This window comes from Tarenaya hassleriana, unplaced genomic scaffold (assembly GCF_000463585.1).
Source record: "Tarenaya hassleriana unplaced genomic scaffold, ASM46358v1 Cleome27, whole genome shotgun sequence".
Taxonomy (NCBI): Eukaryota; Viridiplantae; Streptophyta; class Magnoliopsida; order Brassicales; family Cleomaceae; genus Tarenaya; species Tarenaya hassleriana.
The window spans coordinates 1,323,612-1,344,422 of NW_010965946.1; the positions used below are offsets into that span (position 1 = coordinate 1,323,612).

General features: G+C 39.0%; 5 protein-coding genes across 11 annotated transcripts in view; 4 read left to right on the top strand and 1 right to left on the bottom strand.

Annotated features, from left to right (window-relative positions):
* Positions 1 to 978: 978 nt before the first annotated feature.
* LOC104817344 (probable disease resistance RPP8-like protein 2) lies at positions 979 to 4,625 on the bottom strand. 3 transcript variants are annotated; one of them, XM_010546500.1, is made up of 4 exons: positions 4,565 to 4,625; positions 3,379 to 4,274; positions 3,158 to 3,304; positions 979 to 2,854 (listed from the first exon to the last, which is right to left on the bottom strand). In XM_010546500.1, the coding sequence occupies exons 2-4, from the start codon at positions 4,253 to 4,255 to the stop codon at positions 1,104 to 1,106; spliced, it is 2,775 nt and encodes a 924-aa protein (XP_010544802.1). In that variant the 5' UTR covers positions 4,256 to 4,274; positions 4,565 to 4,625; the 3' UTR covers positions 979 to 1,103. The 3 variants fall into 3 exon arrangements, with proteins under 3 accessions (XP_010544802.1, XP_010544803.1, XP_010544801.1); XM_010546501.1 differs by having other exon boundaries at positions 3,379 to 4,267; positions 4,565 to 4,606; XM_010546499.1 differs by lacking the exon at positions 4,565 to 4,625 and having other exon boundaries at positions 3,379 to 4,557.
* Positions 4,626 to 5,175: 550 nt separating this feature from the next.
* On the top strand, positions 5,176 to 7,083 carry LOC104817608 (the record flags this gene model as incomplete). Its single annotated transcript, XM_010546857.1, has 3 exons — positions 5,176 to 6,190; positions 6,647 to 6,835; positions 6,991 to 7,083. Coding segments are annotated over exons 1-3 (528 nt in total), but the record flags the coding sequence as incomplete, so codon positions are not given.
* On the top strand, positions 7,061 to 12,621 carry LOC104817345. Its single transcript, XM_010546502.1, has 8 exons — positions 7,061 to 7,157; positions 7,313 to 7,405; positions 7,503 to 7,685; positions 7,765 to 7,867; positions 7,956 to 8,141; positions 8,362 to 10,760; positions 11,255 to 11,847; positions 12,049 to 12,621. Exons 1-8 carry the CDS (start codon positions 7,086 to 7,088, stop codon positions 12,056 to 12,058), a joined length of 3,639 nt encoding a protein of 1,212 aa, XP_010544804.1. The 5' UTR covers positions 7,061 to 7,085; the 3' UTR covers positions 12,059 to 12,621.
* Positions 12,622 to 14,854: 2,233 nt separating this feature from the next.
* On the top strand, positions 14,855 to 19,507 carry LOC104817346. 4 transcript variants are annotated; one of them, XM_010546506.2, is made up of 10 exons: positions 14,855 to 15,317; positions 15,456 to 15,595; positions 16,355 to 16,498; positions 16,879 to 17,034; positions 17,175 to 17,280; positions 17,565 to 17,747; positions 17,963 to 18,128; positions 18,295 to 18,623; positions 18,813 to 18,902; positions 19,099 to 19,507. In XM_010546506.2, the coding sequence occupies exons 3-10, from the start codon at positions 16,484 to 16,486 to the stop codon at positions 19,164 to 19,166; spliced, it is 1,113 nt and encodes a 370-aa protein (XP_010544808.1). In that variant the 5' UTR covers positions 14,855 to 15,317; positions 15,456 to 15,595; positions 16,355 to 16,483; the 3' UTR covers positions 19,167 to 19,507. The 4 variants fall into 4 exon arrangements, with proteins under 4 accessions (XP_010544808.1, XP_010544809.1, XP_010544807.1 ...); XM_010546507.2 differs by having other exon boundaries at positions 14,855 to 15,293; XM_010546505.2 differs by lacking the exon at positions 15,456 to 15,595.
* A 764-nt stretch (positions 19,508 to 20,271) lies between these two features.
* Positions 20,272 to 20,811, top strand: part of LOC104817348 (probable cyclic nucleotide-gated ion channel 3) — a 3,956-nt gene continuing 3,416 nt past the window's right edge. The window contains exon 1 of one of the 2 annotated variants that reach the window (XM_010546510.2): positions 20,272 to 20,684. The gene's annotated coding sequence lies outside the window, so the exon portion shown is untranslated. The remainder of the gene's footprint in view (positions 20,685 to 20,811) is intronic. The other variant, XM_010546511.2, reaches the window with a different exon arrangement.

Consider the following 20,811-nt stretch of genomic DNA (forward strand, 5'->3'; position numbering starts at 1 on the left):
TAATTCAAAACCATTCGACAAATAAAGTCACGAGACAACTAGGGTTCACAAACTTGTCATACCTTTATGGCATCGCATCTTCCAGCAAACAGACGTAACTCTTTAACTATTTGCACCATCCATACTATATAGAGAGAGATTATCAGCAATTGATTTAATATTTATGATAATAAATGTTATTATTTACATTACCCACAGTGTATTCTGTTACATTAAAACAGAATACACTGTTGGACCTTGTAATGATATTCTCCTCCTTCAACCAACATGTCTTTGAATTCCTTTTTCGTGAAAAAGATTTGAAATACGGTTTAGGGTTTAGGGCTAAGGTTCGAAATAAGATTTTCGCTAAGTATTTGGTATTATTTTCATTTGGTTTTCGCCTGGTTAGGTAGGGTTCGATAAAATAAAATTTTATCAATTTTTAAGTTGAAGTCCGTTACGCATTTTTAACATCTTCTTCAGCCCATTTTGGACCGACTTCTTCCCAAGGGTTGTTAGCCAGGTCGACCAGCATCCATCCTGCTAACTAAAAGGTGTATGCAAAATTTATTATTATTTTTTTTCAAAAATATGCAAAATTTTATTTGTTTATAAAATTACTCATTTCCTTGGAAATTTTCAATTTTTTTCAATTCCCTTAATTTTAGATTTTTGTTCTATGTTGTTGGGTTCCTCTACTTTTCCCCCTCTCTTAAACCTTGAATATTGGCAAAAAAAAATATATTTTTACAATTTTAGTATATTATTTTGAATTAAAATCAAATTTTATATTTCAAGTAAATATCAAACAGTTTCTTTTTTTCAAGAAAAAAAATCATCGAGTCATTTTTGAATTATTCGCATTAATTATTACATTTGATATATCTGTCAATAAGCTGTTGGCGTCATGAAATGAAGAATTTCCGTCTCCGACTGATACGGTGCATAGAATTTCATCGTGGGATATTTGGAGTTTAAAACTGTTGAATACGGGAATTGATTAGGAACGGTTACATGCATTTAAGACTACAAAGGTAGCACAAAGTATTTATGATGGAACGGAGGACAGAGGTATTGACAAATTGTTGGATTATTATACCTTTGGTGGTGGTGGTGATTGGTTATAAGTCCCACTCGTCAAATGTGACGGAAGGGATATGGTGGATCTTGTGATGATCTTGTCCCCCTTCGACCAACTTCTCCTTGAATTCCTTTTTCATCCCCTCGATCTTCAATTCCTTTAGAGAAGAGATGTGTCTCAACCCTTCAGGTAACCTCGCCAGCTTTCTGCAGGCCGATATCCTCAGGCGACGAAGTCGAGGCATGGACCCTTCTTCCACCACCCACTCTTCAAGATTTTCTAAGAAGCGCAAATGCAAGTAACGCAATTGAGGGAACCCGTCTCTTGAACTGACCATTTTCCTCCCTCGGAAACCATTGGCCTTTAGACGAACTTCCTTTAAGTTAGGTATCTTCTCAAGAATGGGCATAGGATCCTCCTCTATTCTACACCAATTTAACGTAATAGACGCGAGGTTGGGAGTGGATTGGAGCTCGTCCGGTAACTTCTCCATCTCTATACCATCGAAACGTAACCGGTTGAGACGAGGGAAACATGAAACGAGCCCTCCTAAATCGGATTTAATCGGGCCACCAATCGGAATCATGCTGTGTAACTCAAACTCTTCCACAAGTTTCAGCGCTGTAGTGAGAGATAAAGGTAAAATCCCCTCATCCGATGTTCTATGGACTTTGATACAAACTTGTCTGAGATTTCTCATATGGAGAAGGTCCTCTACTCTGCAATGCTTCGTTGAGAAGTTGATGAATGTCTCCAACTTCACCAGACTCCCCATTTCCAACTTCGTCTCTTCACTGAGACTATGAGGCAAACTAAGGTACCTCAGATCCTTCATCCTTTTCAAAACATTTGGTATATGAACTACACCATAAATCCCCAATTTCAAAAAGACCAGCAACGTTAGATTCCCAAGAGAAGATGGTATCTCTGTTAAATTAGTCTGGAATAAGCTCAAGTATCTCAAGTGAACGAGCTTTCCTATGCTCTTTGGCAGCTTCCCTCCTTGAAAATTCGTTTTACTTAGATCTAACACTCTGAGTGATGGCAAGCTTCCAAAGCTGAGCTCTGAATTCCAATCAGTAAAACTTAGAGTGACACATAAAAGCGATCTTAATTTTGGGTTTCTTATTTGTCTCTGATAAAATGTTTTTTGTCCTTCATCATCGCTATCATCTAAATCCCAATGCAAGGCAAGTCTGCGAGGCCCAAATCTGGGCACAGAAGTTGAAGAGTTGACGCTTAACAAGTGAACCTCGGTAGTGACAACTTCAAGGAAGTTCTCTTCTTTGGCTATCAACAAACACACATCTCTCATCACATCATGCACCCGAATGCTGTCGATTCTTGAGCTCACATCATCTCTACGAGAGACTAAAACCATATTTCTCTTCACAAGCTCCTCAAGGTAGCCTTGTGCTACATCTCGAACAGACCTATTAGTACCCTCTGACGGCATTTCTACTATTCCTTCCGCAAACCAACATCCTAACAATGTATCCGTACGTATCTCATGATCTTCTGGAAAATGGGCAAGGTAAAGAAAGCAATGCTTTAGATGCAATGACAAATCTTCGTAGCTCAAAGACAACACCTGGAATGCTTTATTCTCGTTATGGTTGCGGCTTATTCCTCTTATGATTTGAGCTCCGATGTTATCATTTACCCTTTTCCACTCGGATGCCGTACGTTTATCGGATAACAACCCTCCCAGCGTTCTGACAACAAAAGGTAATCCTCCACAGTGTTTTATCATTTTGTCAACCTCTTCCTTCACTTCCCCAATCTCAAACTCTGCACATGACAGTGAGGTGTTTTGACAAAACCAAAATTGGCATCTTATATACAAACATTGGTTTCATGAATACAACACCTTTACTTGTAGAACTTTTTTGGCTTCATACGCTTTGAATATTATACTGATGTATTTTTACACAAAAAACGGTTTTTCTTTGTATCTACGAAATTTTTTTCCTCCTTTTTTTAAAAAATTCTCTCTTTTCCAATATCTAAGATATTCATTGATATAAACATTTTAAGTGCTTCGAAGTAAATGCAATATGTTTGAAACAATCCGTTTGTATGTATGAAACTTACCTATATCATCTCTCCCAGAAAACGCTATTAGCAGCAACAGTTCTCGACTATCTTCATGAGTTAAGTATCTTGGTCTGAAAATTTTACATCTTGGATCCACATATGAAGCAACATCCTCATTTCGAGATGTAAGTAAGATCTTGCTACCTGCCAAACATTATGCTTTATGACTCATTGATCTATTCTTTTTTCTGGGAAAAAAAAAACCCCGAAGAGGCTACCTGGCTTCTGTGAGAAAGCTGGCTTTATAAGGTCCCAAGCTTCCTTATTCCATATATCGTCGAGGACTATCAGACATTTATTGGTTTCAAGCATTTCGAAGAGCTCATCTTGGAGTCGTTCTTCTGACATTTGCCAAATTCTATGTTCCTCTTCTTTTGCTCTGAGATTCAGTAAGATCTCCCGCCAAACGTAGTTTCGCCTACATTGTTTTGAAACACACACCCATGCAAACTGGTCAAAATAACCTCGCACTATGTCATGGTGAAAAACTTGCCTAGCTAGAGTGGTTTTCCCGATACCACCCATCCCACATATAGGAACAACTCGTATATTGATATTATCCACCAAGCGTCCAGTTAATTCTCGTATGCTATGGTCCAACCCCACAAGACCACTTTCCGATACACTCGGAAATGATTGTCGCGTCTCCCTTAATCTTTCCGACAAAGGCTCCGGAGGATTTCCATTGTCAACTATATCTTGGATGCCAAGATTTTGCATACTCTCCACTACCTTGGAAATTCTGGCAGTTATGCATTTGATCTGTGAATCACTCTTCAGTCTATTCATCGAGCTGCGAGTAAACCTAGTCACACGCTCTCTGATCCCTCTTCCATCGATGGACCCTTCTTTGAGGAGAAAGGCTTCGATAACATCCTCTGCATCATAGACAATTTCATTTATCTCATCCAAACAGTACCTCACCCTTTCGCTTCCGTGTTTCTTGGCATCTGCATCTTTAAGAAAGCCCTTTAATCGTCCCAGTTCGTCTCGTAATCCAGTAACTCTTTCATGGATTCCCGTAAACCGTTCGGATTCCTGAACCAGCAGATCCCATAGCTTTTGCACTCCAAATGAGACAACTGCGTCGGCCATGGCTTGACTCTCCTACAATCTTTCATCATTAATAAAAAAAGATACCATAAAAAGACTCAGATTTACTAATTTTAGCGCAGGCCTTGTCAACATCTCTTTCTCGACCATAATAACAAGAATCTGAACGTGATTCAGTGGTATATTCACAGCACAATAACCTAACCGAAGCATCGATATACAGAAAAATGTGCAGAAAAATCTCAACTACAAAGTAAAATTTCGAGCAGATTTCAAATCACTGAGACAAAGACGAGACACGAAGTAGGGTTTTCCACGGAGAACTGGAGGAGGAAATGACCAGTGCCTTACCTCGCAATCGGCGTAGCACTACTCAGCAGAAGCAGCTCTTTCTTCATCAACTCTGGCAATCGGATCCAACCAATTATTTAAATTGACCCATAGAGCAATCGTCAATGGTCAACCCCACCTAATCATTAAACCAATAGTGAGTTGCCACGTGGAGATATAATACTCCACATTTGTAAAGCCCAAGGCCTGTAGACGTAATTGGGCTTGTGAAAAAGGCCCATTAGTAAAATTCGATTTAGTAAATCCAATTCGACTTACTTGTAAGCTAACTAGCTTTATTCCACATTAATTAAAAATCATTCGACAAATAAACTCACTAGAAATGTCGGTTCACACACACTTTCCATGTCTTCATGGCATGCTATCTTCCATAAAAAATTTAGTTAACTATTTACATTATCCATATAGACAGACATAATCAGCAGTTAATCTTATTATTTGTAATACTATTAATTAACATTTGTAATCGACAATATATATATTCTAATATATCGTACATTTATTTTTTTAACTTTTGACCGTTTTGTTTATTTTTCTGTAATTTAAATAAAATACGGAAAAAAGCCCCTCGAGGTGCGATACCCCTCAGTCCTTCACACAAGTCAGCCACAACCCAATAGCGTCAAACGATTTCTCCGCCACCAGCCTCCGTAATTCCCAATCCCCGTTACCAAACACTCCCTCTTTTTCCTCTTCCCCAGAAACAGAGAAAAAAAAAAGGGGAAAAAAATCAACTGAGATCAGGAACTAAAAATCACGAATACAAAAAACCTAATCAAATACTGCATCTTCTTCATTTTCTTCCTCTTCGTCATCATCGTCTTCTTCTTAACTGCGTGCCTCTATCAACCTCGGCATTTGCCTATTGATTTGTCGAAACTGCTTGATTTCTCATCGATGTTAACCTAGGGTTCTTATTAATTTTCGCTTACCTGTGTTCTGAATCTAACTTACCTTCCCTTCTTTTCCCTCTAGGGTTTTGTTCTTCCTCCCCTTGTGTGTCTTCGTTTTTGTAGTTTTCGATTCGTTCCTCTCTGATTTCTTCTCCGGCCATTTTTTTTTTGGCGCTTTAATCTTCCGCAATCGATTAGTTTCTTTCAATTTACTGTTTCGGGTTTTTGTTAGATACGATATGACACGGACACCGAAGGTTCTGTTTGGCTCGTAGGAGATATTTCCCCATTCCCGTGAATTCGAAGCATAATAGAATCTGAGGGTGTCATCATAGCAACCGAAAACAATTTGGAAAGCTGATTTGATGGTTGTATTGGTCTGTATGCGCTCGAACGTAGTTTCTATCAGTTAGACACAGAGGGTTGATCCCTAGTGGTGGAGGTACGGTCGTGTAGAAGGTTGGTGAAGGATAAGGGTGAGATTTGCATGGGCGAGCATGAAGGTTGGGCGGCGTCACCGCCATCTAGTGGCGTATTGCCAAACGGTCTATTGCCGGGCAAAGCCGCGTCGGTGACAAGGCTGCTCGACGCCGAGCGGTGGGCGGAAGCGGAGGAGAGAACCGCCCAGCTCATCGCCTGCATCCAACCCAATCCGTCCTCCGAAGACCGCCGCAATGCTGTTGCCAGATATGTCCAGAGGCTTATCATGGAATGCTTCCCTCGCCAGGTGGAGGTTGTTTTTTTGTCCTCCCTCTCTCCTTTTGCGTCTTTGGTTTGGTTTATGCTTGCACTGGTTGTGGGGTAGGTTTAGTTCTTTTGTGGATAAAGAATCAAATACTTTGGAATGTAGATGAAATCGTTTCTAGTTCTATAAGTTGAAGGTCACGGTGCAAGAAATCATTAAGAAATTACATTGAAGCTGTAGGCAACTGAGAAACAGCTCAACGCAGAAAGGGATGTTGGATGAGATATGGTTGATTTAGTTCTTGACCATTTATTCCTGATTCAGTAAGATGATTAAAATTGAAATACGGAGTTCTTGCGGACGGTTTGTTGATTGAATGTAACGGTCTATGTGCACCTGATATTTGGATATTCTTGAAGTTGAATTCGATGCCTTTTGCTAGAGTCATATGCTCTTAACATAGTTCTGATCCTGGCGTCAAATGATACTTTCCTTGTCTATCAGGTCTTTACTTTTGGATCTGTACCATTGAAGACTTATTTGCCTGATGGCGACATCGACTTATCTGCCTTCAGCAGAAACCAAAATTTGAAGGATTCATGGGCTCATGTGGTTCGTGATATGTTGGAAAAGGAGGAGAAGAATGAGAATGCTGAATTCCATGTCAAAGAAGTCCAGTACATTCAAGCAGATGTAGGGCTCTTTAGTTCCACTTTCTGTTATTGCTTATATCTTCTTTTATTCCCTTTGCTACATTCTCCCTCTGTGTCATAATGTTATTGCGAAGTGTGTACTTGTTTACTTGGCGAGTTTGCTTGTGTCTTAGTTTCCCTGGTATGAATTTTCAGGTGAAGATAATCAAGTGTCTTGTGGAGAATATTGTGGTAGACATATCTTTCAACCAAGTTGGAGGGAGGATTCCTGGGCTCATCTGGTTCGTGACATGTTGGAGAAAGAGGAGAAGAATGAGAATGCTGAATTCCATGTCAAAGAAGTCCAGTACATTCAAGCAGATGTAGGGCTCTTTAGTTCCACTTTCTGTTATTGCTTATATCTTCTTTTATTCCCTTTGCTACATTCTCCCTCTGTGTCATAATGTTATTGCGAAGTGTGTACTTGTTTACTTGGCGAGTTTGCTTGTGTCTTAGTTTCCCTGGTATGAATTTTCAGGTGAAGATAATCAAGTGTCTTGTGGAGAATATTGTGGTAGACATATCTTTCAACCAAGTTGGAGGGTTGTGTACACTATGCTTCCTAGAGGAGGTTAGCCGTTGAGTTACTGACCTATGGAAGCAGTGTATTATTTAGTTTACCTTTATGGATAATTTCTTGATTTTATTTTACTTTATTATATGGGCAGGTTGATCACTATATAAATCAGAACCACTTATTCAAGCGTAGTATCATATTGATTAAGGCCTGGTGTTACTATGAGAGCCGCATATTGGGCGCTCACCACGGGCTTATCTCTACTTATGCTCTGGAAACATTGGTTCTTTACATATTTCATGTTTTTAATAACTCCTTTGCTGGACCCCTTGAGGTATTGTCTCTGCGCAACCATCTTCATATGTTCAAGATATTTCTCCAACTCCCTCTGAAAGGATTGCTTGTGTTTGTAGGTTCTCTATCGATTTCTTGAGTTCTTTAGTAAGTTTGACTGGGAGAATTTTTGTGTTAGCCTCTGGGGTCCTGTTCCAATTTGCTCACTTCCAGATATAATAGGTGCGCATGCTTGCCTATTGGTCTTACCTTACATTTGATTGTGCAAGGCTCTCTGGCACTAATCGTTTTGCTATTAAACATTTGGCAGCGGAGCCTCCTCGGAAGGATGGTGGAGAGTTACGAGTTACTGAAGTGTTTCTTAAAGCTTGTAGTAGAGTTTATGCAGTTTATCCTGCTGCTCAAGAGAATCATGGGCAGCCTTTTGTTTCGAAACATTTCAATGTTATTGACCCTCTGCGTGAAAGCAACAATCTTGGGCGAAGTGTTAGCAAAGGTACTTGCTGAGATGAAAGCCGTTGCCGGTTCAATTGAGACGCCAAATCGATACACTTACAGCTCGACTCCTATATGTTATCTACGTCTAACAATGCTGGTCATGTCTTGCTTTGCATCTGAGTCTTTTTCTTTTCTTGTTGCATTGTCAAAGGTAAAAGATCACAAATCTTTTGGAGTTTTTATTGCTACTTATTTTCTTTTTCTGTTCAATTGTTCAGGTAACTTCTTTAGGATACGAAGTGCATTTGCCTTTGGTGCCAAAAAGTTGGCAAGATTACTTGATTGCCCGAAGGAGGATTTGTTTCATGAAATAGACCAATTTTTTATGAATACATGGGAAAGACATGGTAGCGGTCATCGTCCTGATGCTCCTGGGGATGACTTATGGCAACTAAGACTCTCAGACCATGACCCACATCATCGAGCCGAAAATGCTAGTAATTCTTCAGGAAGCAACAGAAATGAAAATTCCTCGCATCATGAGATTCATGTTGATGGGGTTCAGAGAACACACGGTTTGCCCTCTGTGCCCTCTCAACAGAATAAGAGTCAGGCTGAAAGTATGTCTAGAGGAAGTGACACTTCAACGAGTTATCGAAGCCAAAAGAGTAGTGGTAACTCAAACAGCTCAAAGATTTCTGGTCAACATAGACTAGAAGTCAGTTCCAGCCAAAATGTTTCAAATGATAAATTTCAGAGGAGCTTTAAGCCAGAATCTATGGTGAATAACTTTCAGGGAAGGCATCTGTTTGCCAGGACTCGTTCTAGCCCTGAGCTTACTGAGACATGTGGTGAAACTCCTTTACCATCGCGGCGCACTAGAGCCCCGGAAATTGGGAAATACCAAACTGATTCATCAAGGGTTGATAATACCAGGAAAAAGAATCAGGAGTCTGAGACTTTATCAAGCCATGGTAGATCTTCGGTTGAATCATCACTTAGGCATATCTCATCCCGTCAAAGTCTTGATAGTACCGCTGAGACAAACAGCGAAATTACTAGGTATCAAGATGATTTAGGTTCGGGTTCCATGAAAGATGACTTTTCCATCCCAGGGGTACAGGGAATGCAACAGGAAGAGCAAGACCTTGTTAACTTGATGTCATCTGCTGCACATGGTTTTAATGGGCAGTTTCCGTTTCCTTTAGGGTTTGCTGCTGGTCACTTACCTTTTCCGATTGCACCTTCCATCTTAGCTTCAATGGGATATGGTCAGAGGAATTTGGCTGGCATTGTTCCTACTAACCTTACGTTCAATGAGACTGCGTGGGGTGCCAATATGCAATTTCAACAAAACTTAGTTTTTTCACCGTTTACCCATTATTTTCCTGGTGGATTCCCTCAAAATCTGGAAAACTCAAGTCAAGCTGGTAATGACAACACGGGTTCTGTAGAAATGAATGTTGGCGAGCCTGAACATGATTCATGGCACGAGCAAGAAAGGGGAACTAGCAGTTTTGATCTCGAAAACGGTGATTATGGAATGCATCAGGTGCATGATAATCATCATTCATCTACAGAAGATTACAGTTATGGACTTTCAAGTCGGAGATCTAGCGAAACACGATCAGTGAAAGAAGATGATTCAGACAATTCCCACTATCCAGCTAGAGGAGGCAGTCAGATGTCGATTGAAGAGAGAAATACAGGCTCTAGAGCTGTGTCTCGTGCTAGTTCTGTTAGAAGCAAAACTTCATCCGAAAGCTCCTGGGATGGATCAAAAACAAAGGGCTCAAAACCGATTAGGGAAAAACGGAACAGGAAAGTAGTGTCTTCTAGGCCTTCATCTGCGTTGTCTGGAAAAGGAAAGAGCGTATGTGAGCACTCAATCCAGGTTGATGATGATAACAGAGAGTGGGTTCCTGTATCCAGCGATGAAATGACAGAAAGAGATCTAGAGTCTCAGCCTACTGTTGCATCATTGCAAGTTCAGAGGCATCAAATGCAGGGTCTTGAACCAGCTCAAACAAGTGGACCAGAATCTGTAATACCTCTTGCTCCATTGCGTCTTGGTCAAGGTTTGCAGCAAAGAACTGTTGATAGCTCAGGGTATACATTTTATCCAACTGGGCCACCTGTTCCAATTGTGGCAATGTATCCGGTGTATAACATTCAAGCTGGTAATACAACATCAGATGCGTCAACCAGCCATCATAGTGTGGATGAAGGGATAGAAAATAACAATTCATGTAAAACTTTTGACTCATTTAGGGGAGTTGATCAGTCTGAGATATTAACTTCTTCCCACCCCTCAAAAATTGCTGCTTCCGTTGAGCCAATGGAGCACAAACCTGACATTCTTAATGGTGATTTTGTTAGCCATTGGCAGAACTTACAGTATGGCCGTCTCTGCCAGAATTCACAATGCCCTCCGTTGATGTATCCTGCTCCTGTGGTTGTCCCACCTGCTTATCTCCAGGGGCGCGTGCCATGGGATGGTCCTGGAAGACCTCTTGCTTACACAAATGTTGTCAATCAGCTTGTGACTTATGGACCTCGTCTCGTGCCAGTTGCTCCTGTACAGTCTGCTTCAACCAGACCAGCCAACATTTACCCCAGATATTCAGATGAAATACCTAGATATCGGAGTGGGACGGGGACCTACTTTCCAAATCCTGTAAGTATTATGTGTCTTTTTATTCATGCATTTATTTGAACTAGCTTCTAGTCTTTCTGCTTTCATATTTTTGTCAACTGAACTGCACGTGCATTTCATTATTTTGTTGTGTGATGTGTCACCCATGTTCATTTTTGTTCATTCGTGGTATCATGTGAGAATTTGAATCATCTGTCCTCTTAAACTTCTTCAACGAACTCGAACTCCTCTCTGCTTCTAGGAAAATGAACATCATATTGGTGACTGCGTGAAAGTAAAGCTGATGTGCTTCTGATAGAAACAAAAACCCTGTGTTTATTTGCATATGACCTGTCTGCTGCTCTGAGGAACTCGGATCTGTTTTTGGCTGTCTGTGAGGATATTTTGTTTTCATTTTTCTTGATGCTAATATTCGTAGTGTGTTGCTATCTCGTCTTCCTGTGTAACTTGTTTGTACCTTCTGATATCTAAGTCCATTAGCTTTTTGATACCTCGATGAATTGAAATTGTTGCAGAAGAATACCACTAGGGAGCGGCATTCATCTAGCATGAGGAGGGGGAGTTATGGGCATGACAGAAACGAGCATCATGGTGATCGAGAAGGGAACTGGAACGTTGCTAAGACGCGTGGTTCAGGGCGTGGTCACAATCGTAGCCAAGCTGAAAAGCCAAACTCAAGGCAAGACCGATCAGATAATAGACATTGGGGCTCATATAGGCATGAATCATCATCGTCATATGCATCTTATCATTCCCAGAATGGCCCTATTCACTCGACCACCTCACATGACGGATCTGCTAATATGGCATATAGCATGTACCAATTGCAAGGGATGAAGCAAAGCAGTGCGGCTTCTGAGGGTCACAGTATTCCATCTGTTATGATGTTTTATCCGTACGATCGCAATACTGTTTACAATGCACAGGGTGAACAGCTTGAGTTCGGGTCGCTTGGACCTATGGGTTTCTCGGCCACAAATGAAGCGACCCATCTAAGTGAGGGGAGCCTTTCGAGCCGGGCATTTGAAGAAGATCCACGGTTTCTTGGTACTTCTTCTGCTCAGATGTCTTCTTCGCCAGATCAGCCCTCATCGCCTCACCTCCCCAGGTAATGATGGTTTGTCTGTTTCTGAACTCATACACCAGATTGAATGGACACAAAAAAGAAAACAAAAAAAAAAGAAAGGGGATTTTGATTAAGGTTGTCTACATCTCAGATTTTGTTACTTTATTAACATCATTTAGTTGTCTGGGATTTATCTTATTTGATATCTTGGTGGGACTGTCATAACCTCTGCCGTAAATGCAGGGGTAAGTGATTTTATTGCTGGATCAAGCAAAAAGCCCAGAGGGGCGCAGAGGGAACCAAACGAACGCATCCCACCACTCGAATCTTGGGAAATCAAGAAAAAAATGGAGACAAGAAAACCTCAAGCTGACCTACTAGGAACAATCCTGCACAAGTGCTTTGAATGCAAGGACTTGTGGGAAGAGAAGTCGCACGTTGTTTCTCGGAGGGAAGAAAATCTATGACGTGAAAAATAACAGAGACCCGACACAAGATGGTTAGTTCTTTGTATGTACACTATCAAAAAGAAGCATCATCAACCATCATCATCATCATCGTGATAGAGAATGATGATGTCTTTTGTTCCAGTAGAGCAAGATGTGGGAAAGAAGAAAAAGCATCCTCTCCATTTGTTTTTTCGACGAATCGGTTTCTGAGGTTTCCTACAAAAACCATAAAACTTGTAGCCTTTGCCCAGATAGAATATGCTTAGGTTTCAGGATTTTATCGTTTTACTGAGTCCCAGAAAAGGATTTTTTATTTTCCTTTTTCCAATAGAAGGCTGTAATAGCGAAAAGGTTTTTGGATTTATGAGTACACTGTGACTGTTAGCCAAAAGTAGTTGCTGCTTTTCCTTTTCCCCTATCGCGCAATGTCTTGAGGTTCGTAGAATCTGCTACCTAAAACGGCGTCGTATCATTCTTTACAATTATTGGGCCGCAAAGTAGTTCATCTCTTTATTTCAATTTTGGGCCCAAATGAAAACAAATGGTAAGGCCTTTTTTCTGCTTTTACTCTCCAATTTTTTCCTTTTCTTTTTTTTTTTAATTATTTACAGTCTGCCAAATGTATTGGAAGAGAGGGTGATTGGCTAATATGGAAATTAATGTTTTCCGACATGGCTGATGTATCTGCGGAATGGATGGCAAAGATGAAGGAGAACATGTCCCTCAAAGTATGATTATTACAAGTAATTTAAGTCTAATTTATAAACAAAAAACTCAACTCATGCGATATTATAAGAACATATATAAGATGAAATTTTAAAAATGGAAACCTAAAATATCTTTAAAAAAACACACAATAGAAAAAGTGACAACGGAAAAAAAACCTTAGAAAACCAAACAAGAAAAAAAAAGGCAATATTCCCCATTGGAATTCCTACACTTGTTATGGTATCAAAATCATTTGAGACTCATCACATGTAATGTAAAAAAAACATAACAATAATGGTGACAATATAAAGGAATGAGTTTAGGGCAAATTTTACTTTAGGGTATCCATGGGGAAGGACACGAGAATTTAATAGCAAGTGTCCTTATTTAGGTAACCCTCTTTTTCATGAAATATGGACCTACACACTTCGACTTTCTTTTCATTGACCAATTTTCATTTTAATTGCACTTAGTTTTCATAATCATACAAATATTTGGGTGGTTTAAGACGTGTTTACGTGTTTTAATAAATTACCTCATGGGTTCTTATGAAGAAAATATCCAAAAAAAGAAAACAAAAAATAAAAAGGACACAGGGGGAAGAATAATTTTTATGGTGTTTTACCGTTTTAGCCCCTACGAGGAGTCCCAAATCCCAAGGCGATAGATGGACAGCCCCTCGCCACGTTCCCTGTCTCTTTTGTGAACACGTGTCCCTCCGTATCTGGACTTTTCTCTTGGCTCGACACGCGTCGCTTCTCTATTGGATAGTCTCCTTGAACTCTTACAAAAATGACCAAACAAAATTGAGAAAAGAATGGGGAAAAATTAAACCTTTTTTGGGCCTTTTAATTGGTAGGTCCATTTGATAAGCTTTGTTGATTAATTGGTGGATTAATGTGTGGTTTTCGTTAGTTTATGCGAGCCGCCGTCTTGATTAGGCTCACGTGGTTTTGTTTGTGTACGGTGGCTCCTGACGGCGGCTCACGAGCTGGCTTTAGCCCGAATACAGCTAAACGATCTTTTATCAATGGTTTTTCATTGTCACAAAGAATGCCAAAAAACATTTAATACCAACTTGTTTTAATGTTTTCAAATCTATATTATAATGTTATATCACAAGAAAATTAATGTATTCAGAAAAAAAAAACTTTTTTTTGTATCTGTTCATATTTTATTTTATTTTTAAAATATGTTATTAGGGGCCATTCCTTAACAAACTAAATGGCAAAGTTGTTTTGACCATATGAATTCGTGGTAATTTTCTAAATATTTTGATATATAAAAATTAATCTAATTATATAAATATTTTTTTTAAAAGTCCTATAAAAAATACGAACTGCTATCATTTTTCTAAATCCAAAAATCTGAAAATAATATTATAGAAATCGAACTAAATTTGATATATAATTTTGAAATAGAAAGAAAAGGGTCGGACCACTTCATACAATTATAAAGTTCAATAACAATAGTAACAATACGGGAAAAAATAAAAGGGGAAGTGGTCCCGTCGAATTCGTAATAATAATAAATGAAAAGAAATCAAACAAAAAGATGCCATTCCCGGGGGAGTACAGTGGGAGACCATTCCCCATTCGTTAGCCAACAATCAACAACTTGGCTTTGCCTCTTTCATTTTTATTACCAAATATATTTACTGCACGGTTAATTGCTATTTTAACCGGTTCAAAACTCAACGGTTCGTGATACGATTCTCCGGTTCACGATTCGGTTTTTACCGCTTCAAACGGTTATTTCATTTATTTATTTTTAATCCCTCTTAACTGAAGCCGACGATAGCGAGCCGTCATTCCCATTTCCTTGTCGGAATTTCACCGACTCTCTCTCTCTCTCTCTCTCTCTCTCTCTCTCTCTTCCTTCTAAATTTTCATTTTCTACACGTTATTTTTCCTTTCCTCTTCACCGGTCTCTTTACAATATAAGTTTGGTGAGATTTTTCTCGCCCGGTTCTCGCTCTCTCGTTCTACGGTTTCTCTGGTGCGTAACTCTTCTTGGAACTCCGCTTCTCTCGGTAATGGAGTAGCGAAATCTCTCGTAATCTCCGCCTCCTGAGTTTTTTTTTTTCTTGGCGAAGACCGGTCGGCTCTTGCACTAACCTTCTCCTCTGCAATCTCTTTGAATTCTTCAAGAGTTTCGGTTCAATCGTCACGTTTCCTGCAAACTATTATCGTTATCGGGTCCGAATCCGGTTTGGGTTTTTGAGACTCACGTAGGTGATTTTGGATCTACAAATTCGTCGACAAAACTTTCTTCTGTGAGTAACATTTGCGATTCGCTGGGAATTTCGAAGGTTTTGAAGGTCGAAGTAAGGTGAGACGCCATGGATCGTTTTAGGTATTTGCTTACTCTACTCGTGGCCATAGTGTTTAAAGTTTAAACCTTTGTTTGTGGGTTTTTTAATATTATATTATTAGTAAGTTCCTATTATGTGGGGATTTGTATCCTAATTATAGTTTAATATTGTTCGCACAGTATCTGTATACTCTCTCCAGGAATCATTTGTTGCGTATTTTTCACCTGCAAGTCTGAAGCAGAAGCGTCAATTGAATCCGTGACTTAAAAAAAAAGAAGCAGCAGATGCAAGAGACTCTTAAAGATTCAGGCTTTATTGTGTTAGATCTATATTTGGTTCCCTTGGATTCTTATTATAACGGGTTTCTAATTGGAGAATCATGAGTCATAGTTTTATTGCACATGGTTTTTATTCCATAAATAGCAAAACTTTCTTGAGTGAGGTTCATTTATTTCACATATGCTGCAGTTGGTGTTTGGTTCAGATCCTGAGAGAATTGGATTTCAGTTCTATGGATATACTATAAGTTTAGGTTTGTACTAGGAATGACACATAATCTGGCTTGATAAATCTCAGTGATATTATGAGTTTTTGGTTGATGACTTGGTTTCCTTAAAAAAGATTTAATCATGAACTGTTGTTAGGAGAATGTTTGGAGATTATGGGCATTATGTCTCTGATTGTGTGTTTTTTGTTTTTGCTTTTTCTTGTTCTGAGTTGTGGTTTGATGCTTTTAGGGTTTAGCTTTCTAATGACTTTATGAAATATTATTTTATTATTTAGACTGTGGATTGTGTGCCTAATTGGCATCTCCTTTCCTATTAAACAATGCTAAGGAACTCCACTTTTCATGTCTGGTATCATTGTGAATTCACTGTCCGAAATGCTCTTCTTTTGTCTTTATGGTCTTTGAATTCGAATTGTTTTGACTTGTTAATTGTTTCTAGTATGATCATAAGATTGGTCGATTTCGATATATGGTCTGGCAGCAAATCTCTCTTGTTGGTTTTGTAGTGCACAAGAGCTGTATATTACAACTTTGCCTTGTGACTTAAATGGTCTCTTCTTCTCTATCCAGGCTTATCTTTGGGTTGACATTACAAACACTGCAAGCCGAGATGTTGAGCTCTATGAATTGCATTGTTGTAAATGCTGTTAAAGAGAACAGTTCCGATTGAAAGATCTGTACAGTTTACATTCAACTCTGATGAAGAACGGACAGGTTCTTCTATATCTTATTCTTCTAATATTTTCTCTCCAGATTCTTGTCATAGGCTCATAGTGTTATATTATTGCCACAATATCTTCCCTCTGTTGGAAAAAAAAAATCAATAACTTGTCCTTTTTGGTACTTTTTACAATTCTTTACTTTGGGATTCTTTACATTTGCTTTCAGCTATTGTTCAATATCATCCGAGGATTAGGTCAATAATTCCATCTAGAAGTTGGACCATGTTATAAGTTTCATTATTAACTACAGTGGTCCTATTCATAGCAGCTGATCCGTTTGGTTATATAAGTAATTTTCTAGCTGCAATCATCACATCTAGAGTTGGGTTTTCCAAAAGTGGAACTTTGAAGAAAACTTCAATTGGATTACAGAGCAAACAAGAGATACAATCTTCTACTCAAGCTTCACATGAGTCCCAAGGTGATCAGCAAAACAATCAATCAGCAGAAGCTCCTATCCAAGATTCAGGTTCTGTATCTGCTTCTAGCAATGATGGTAGGAAAGTCTCAAGGCAAGATATTGAACTTGTGAGTAATCTATTCTATTTCTCCATTTATTTTCTCACTGAAAATCCGTGCTGAACTTATCCGTCTCCATACATATACATATCTTCCCCTGGTAAATTCCCAGCATTTGATGAAAATATACTTTGCAAATGGTGGTGTAGGTCCAAAATCTAATAGAAAGATGCCTGCAGCTGTACATGAACAGAGACGAGGTCGTGAAGACCCTCTTGACTCGTGCAAGGATAGACCCTGGATTTACAACATTGGGTATGCTTTTGAAGTTTATTCATGATTTTTTTTGGCTTTGATGCCCCGACCGTGTTCTTGCTTTTAGCGGCTTTGATATTAGATTCCTGCAAACAATTATATAGCTGTAGTAAAACTGGAGAAATTCTTGGAATAATGGTTGCTGAAGCATGAATTCAACTGCAGTCTGTAACATGGTTGAAAGTATAAATTAGTTATAGCATAAACTGGTCTTGGTAGCATTATGAAAGTAAAATGTTTCAGTGACATGTCATTTCAACGAATTTTTCTTTTGGTGAATTCAGTATGGCAGAAATTGGAAGAAGAAAATGCAGATTTTTTCAGGGCCTACTATATCAGATTGAAACTGAAGAAGCAAATCATTTTATTCAACCATTTGCTTGAGCACCAGTATCATCTCATGAAATATCCTGTGCCTCCAAAAATTCCTTTGGCTCCGATACAGAATGGAATTCACCCCATGTCTGGTAAGTTTCTAACCCCAATTCCCTTGCAAACTTCCAGATTACTACTGTCCTTTATTCTTTTCTAAAGTTGAAAGTATGACCGTTGGTATGTTTGAACCATAGGATATACGAAAATTTCTCTCCAAGGATATTTGAAATTTCTGGCACAGTTTTGTTTTACTTTGCAAATTTCTGTAGTTATCACTGTTATTTAACGTTATATGTTCACAGCGCAGTTAATAACATGCCGATGGGATACCCTGTGCTACAACATCCTCCAATGCCGGTGCCAGGTCAGCCCCATCTCGATCCAATGGGCTGTGGGATATCAAGCTGCCATGTGGTCAATGGGGTCCCTGCACCTGGGAATTTCCATTCAATGAGGATGAACTCTGGGAATGAGTAAGAACTTACTTGCAGTTGACATTAGATTATGTCTTTTGATCACTTAGATACTATGCTCTTTTTACTTTTCAGTTTCTCATCGTGGGATTCTCCATTTCTATTTTGACATTAGTTAATGTCTTTAACCTCCTTTGTTTTCTTTTTGTGTGCATGATGCATGCAGTATGGTAATAGATACAACTACTGCAGCTGATGCAGCTCCAGTGATTCCGCCGAGCAATGGCATGTCATCCATGTCGGAGATGGCAGTGAGTCCGACTTCCGTGACATCAAGCGGACACTTCCCGTTTGCTGCTTCAGACATGTCGGGCATGGCAATGGACACGTCAGCTCTTGATTCTGCATTCCCATCCAATGTTGCAACGTCGATGGGCTTACAACTCGGACCAGATGGAGGAGCTGGGAATTCTAGAGATTCCCTCAGGTCATTTGACCAGATCCAATGGAACTTCAGCCTTTCTGACCTCACTGCAGATTTGTCAAACCTTGGAGGCAAGTCCTTTTGCCCTTTTATCTATTTACCATTATAAATTCCTTAGAAATGTGCTTCTTTTTCAGGGGTTAAAGGCTTGTAATAAAGTTGTTGTATGTATGTGTTAACAAAGCCTTATAGCATCACTTGTTTTCCATTTTATATTTCTGATGGTAAGCTGATTCTTGTTGTAATTTTGTACTTTGTAGATTTAGGAGCTTTAGGAAACTATCCCGGCTCTCCATTTCTTCCTTCCGATTCAGAAATTTTGCTTGATTCTCCCGAGCAAGAGGACATTGGTAAAGACGAAATCCCTATCATTATTCCGACATCAATCTCATTGATTTCTTTTTGGAACTCTAAGATTCAACAAGAATGTGCTTGCAGAGATAGAAGAAACACACAGCTTCCCGTTCTTCTTTGTGTTACAATATGCAATGTGGTAGATCCAATGTTGCCCCTTTCTGACAATTGCTTGTACTTTTGCTGCAACAGTGGAGGAGTTCTTCGTGGATTCCGTTCCCGGACCTCAGTGTTCTCCATCAGACGAAGACAAATCTTAGCAAAAGGTAGCATCCGAATTCTCTCTCCGGATTAAAAACACCGCCATGGAAACAAATAAATCGGAGCTTTTGATTCTCCAGTTTTTTTACGAGTTAGGGATGAAGCAGTAGCAGCAGTAGTAATAGTAGTCTCTGTACCATTAGCATAAAAACATTATAAGTTATTATCATTGTTTTTTTTTTATTCGGGCTTATGATAAGAGACCGACCACGTAGACTAATTGTTAGCTTCTTGATTTCAATGTAGTAGTAACGACTCTATTTTGGGTATGATGTAGCATGTACACCATGATGCCATGTCATGCTTCCTCCTTTATCTAGTAATATCACTTGTAAGTTAAGTGGTGTGCACTTCAATTAAAGTAATTGGGCATCCTTATTTTCCATGACAAAGATATGAATGATTTGTCGACAAATTTTAATTTTTATGGATAATCCGAAAGTTCACTGTATTAATAGCTTGGCTCTCCCCAATAGTCGAATATGGGTACAGAACTCTAATTTTGGGATATAAATTTTAATTTTATTTTTTATTAATGGGTATTAGGCATTTTTTTTTTGTCTCTGAAAACCAAAGTTTCTATATCGGTATTCATACCAAAAAAAAAGTTTCTATATCGGTACGTGTGAAAAGTACCTTTGAACAACTGCAAATTTCATTATTGAAACGAGGGTATATTATATATATTCCATCAGCCACCAAGATAGAGACGCATCTTTGGTCTTTGTTTGTATATGTGTGTATATATGTATATACGCCATTCAAAGTCAGACCGATTGCAATTGGGCTCAAGGGAAAGAACTAGACGTGAAAAAAAAAAAAAGAGGACCATGTATGATTTCCAATATTGGATGAGATAGAAAAAATTCATATACCAAAAAAATTATCGTAAATCATCATCGTCTCCATCGTAAAAAAGACTTCAGAGATTTAATACAATGTATTTTTTATTTTTATTTTTTGCATTTTTAGTTGTAGCGCTATACTTCATAAACTATGGCTAGAAGTCTTGGTTTGTGTACTATGAAGTCGAATAATATATTTTCCAACTACATATTTTGACATCTTGATAAAACGAATATTATAGTACACTCGCGTGAATATTAGCGAAGTTAGTTATCATCCGAAAACGAACACATTGGCCCGAGGATGACTTTGACTCCGTCTTGGTCCACTCCTCCTCGACATATATTTAATGTATATACGCATAGCCATCATACTTGGATCACTTTTTCTGTAGAATTTTACCTTTCTCACTTCCATTGTCGATGTCGTCGAGCTTTCATTTTCTTTTTTCTTTTTTTCTCAGAGACGAAGCTTCCTCTTCCTAAATCAGAAACCTTGAAAATTACACGCTTTGAATATCAAACCCGACGTTTCTTTTCTTGACCTTTTCACCCGAGAGATCCCTTATCCCCCCTCCCCCCATGAAGTGCCTGTGAGGGGAGATTTTCTGGTTGGTTGCCGAGGAAACATCTGTTTTCTTTCCTCACACTTCTCAGGTTTGCTCGCAACAGGTTCGTTTCTTTCTGGGTTTGGTTCCATCTTTGTTCTTTCTGTCTGTAGCTCGCTGAAGTTTCGGAATTTACACTACTCTGTTCTGTCCGATGCTCTGTAACAAGCTCAAGTATGATGCAGCAGCAG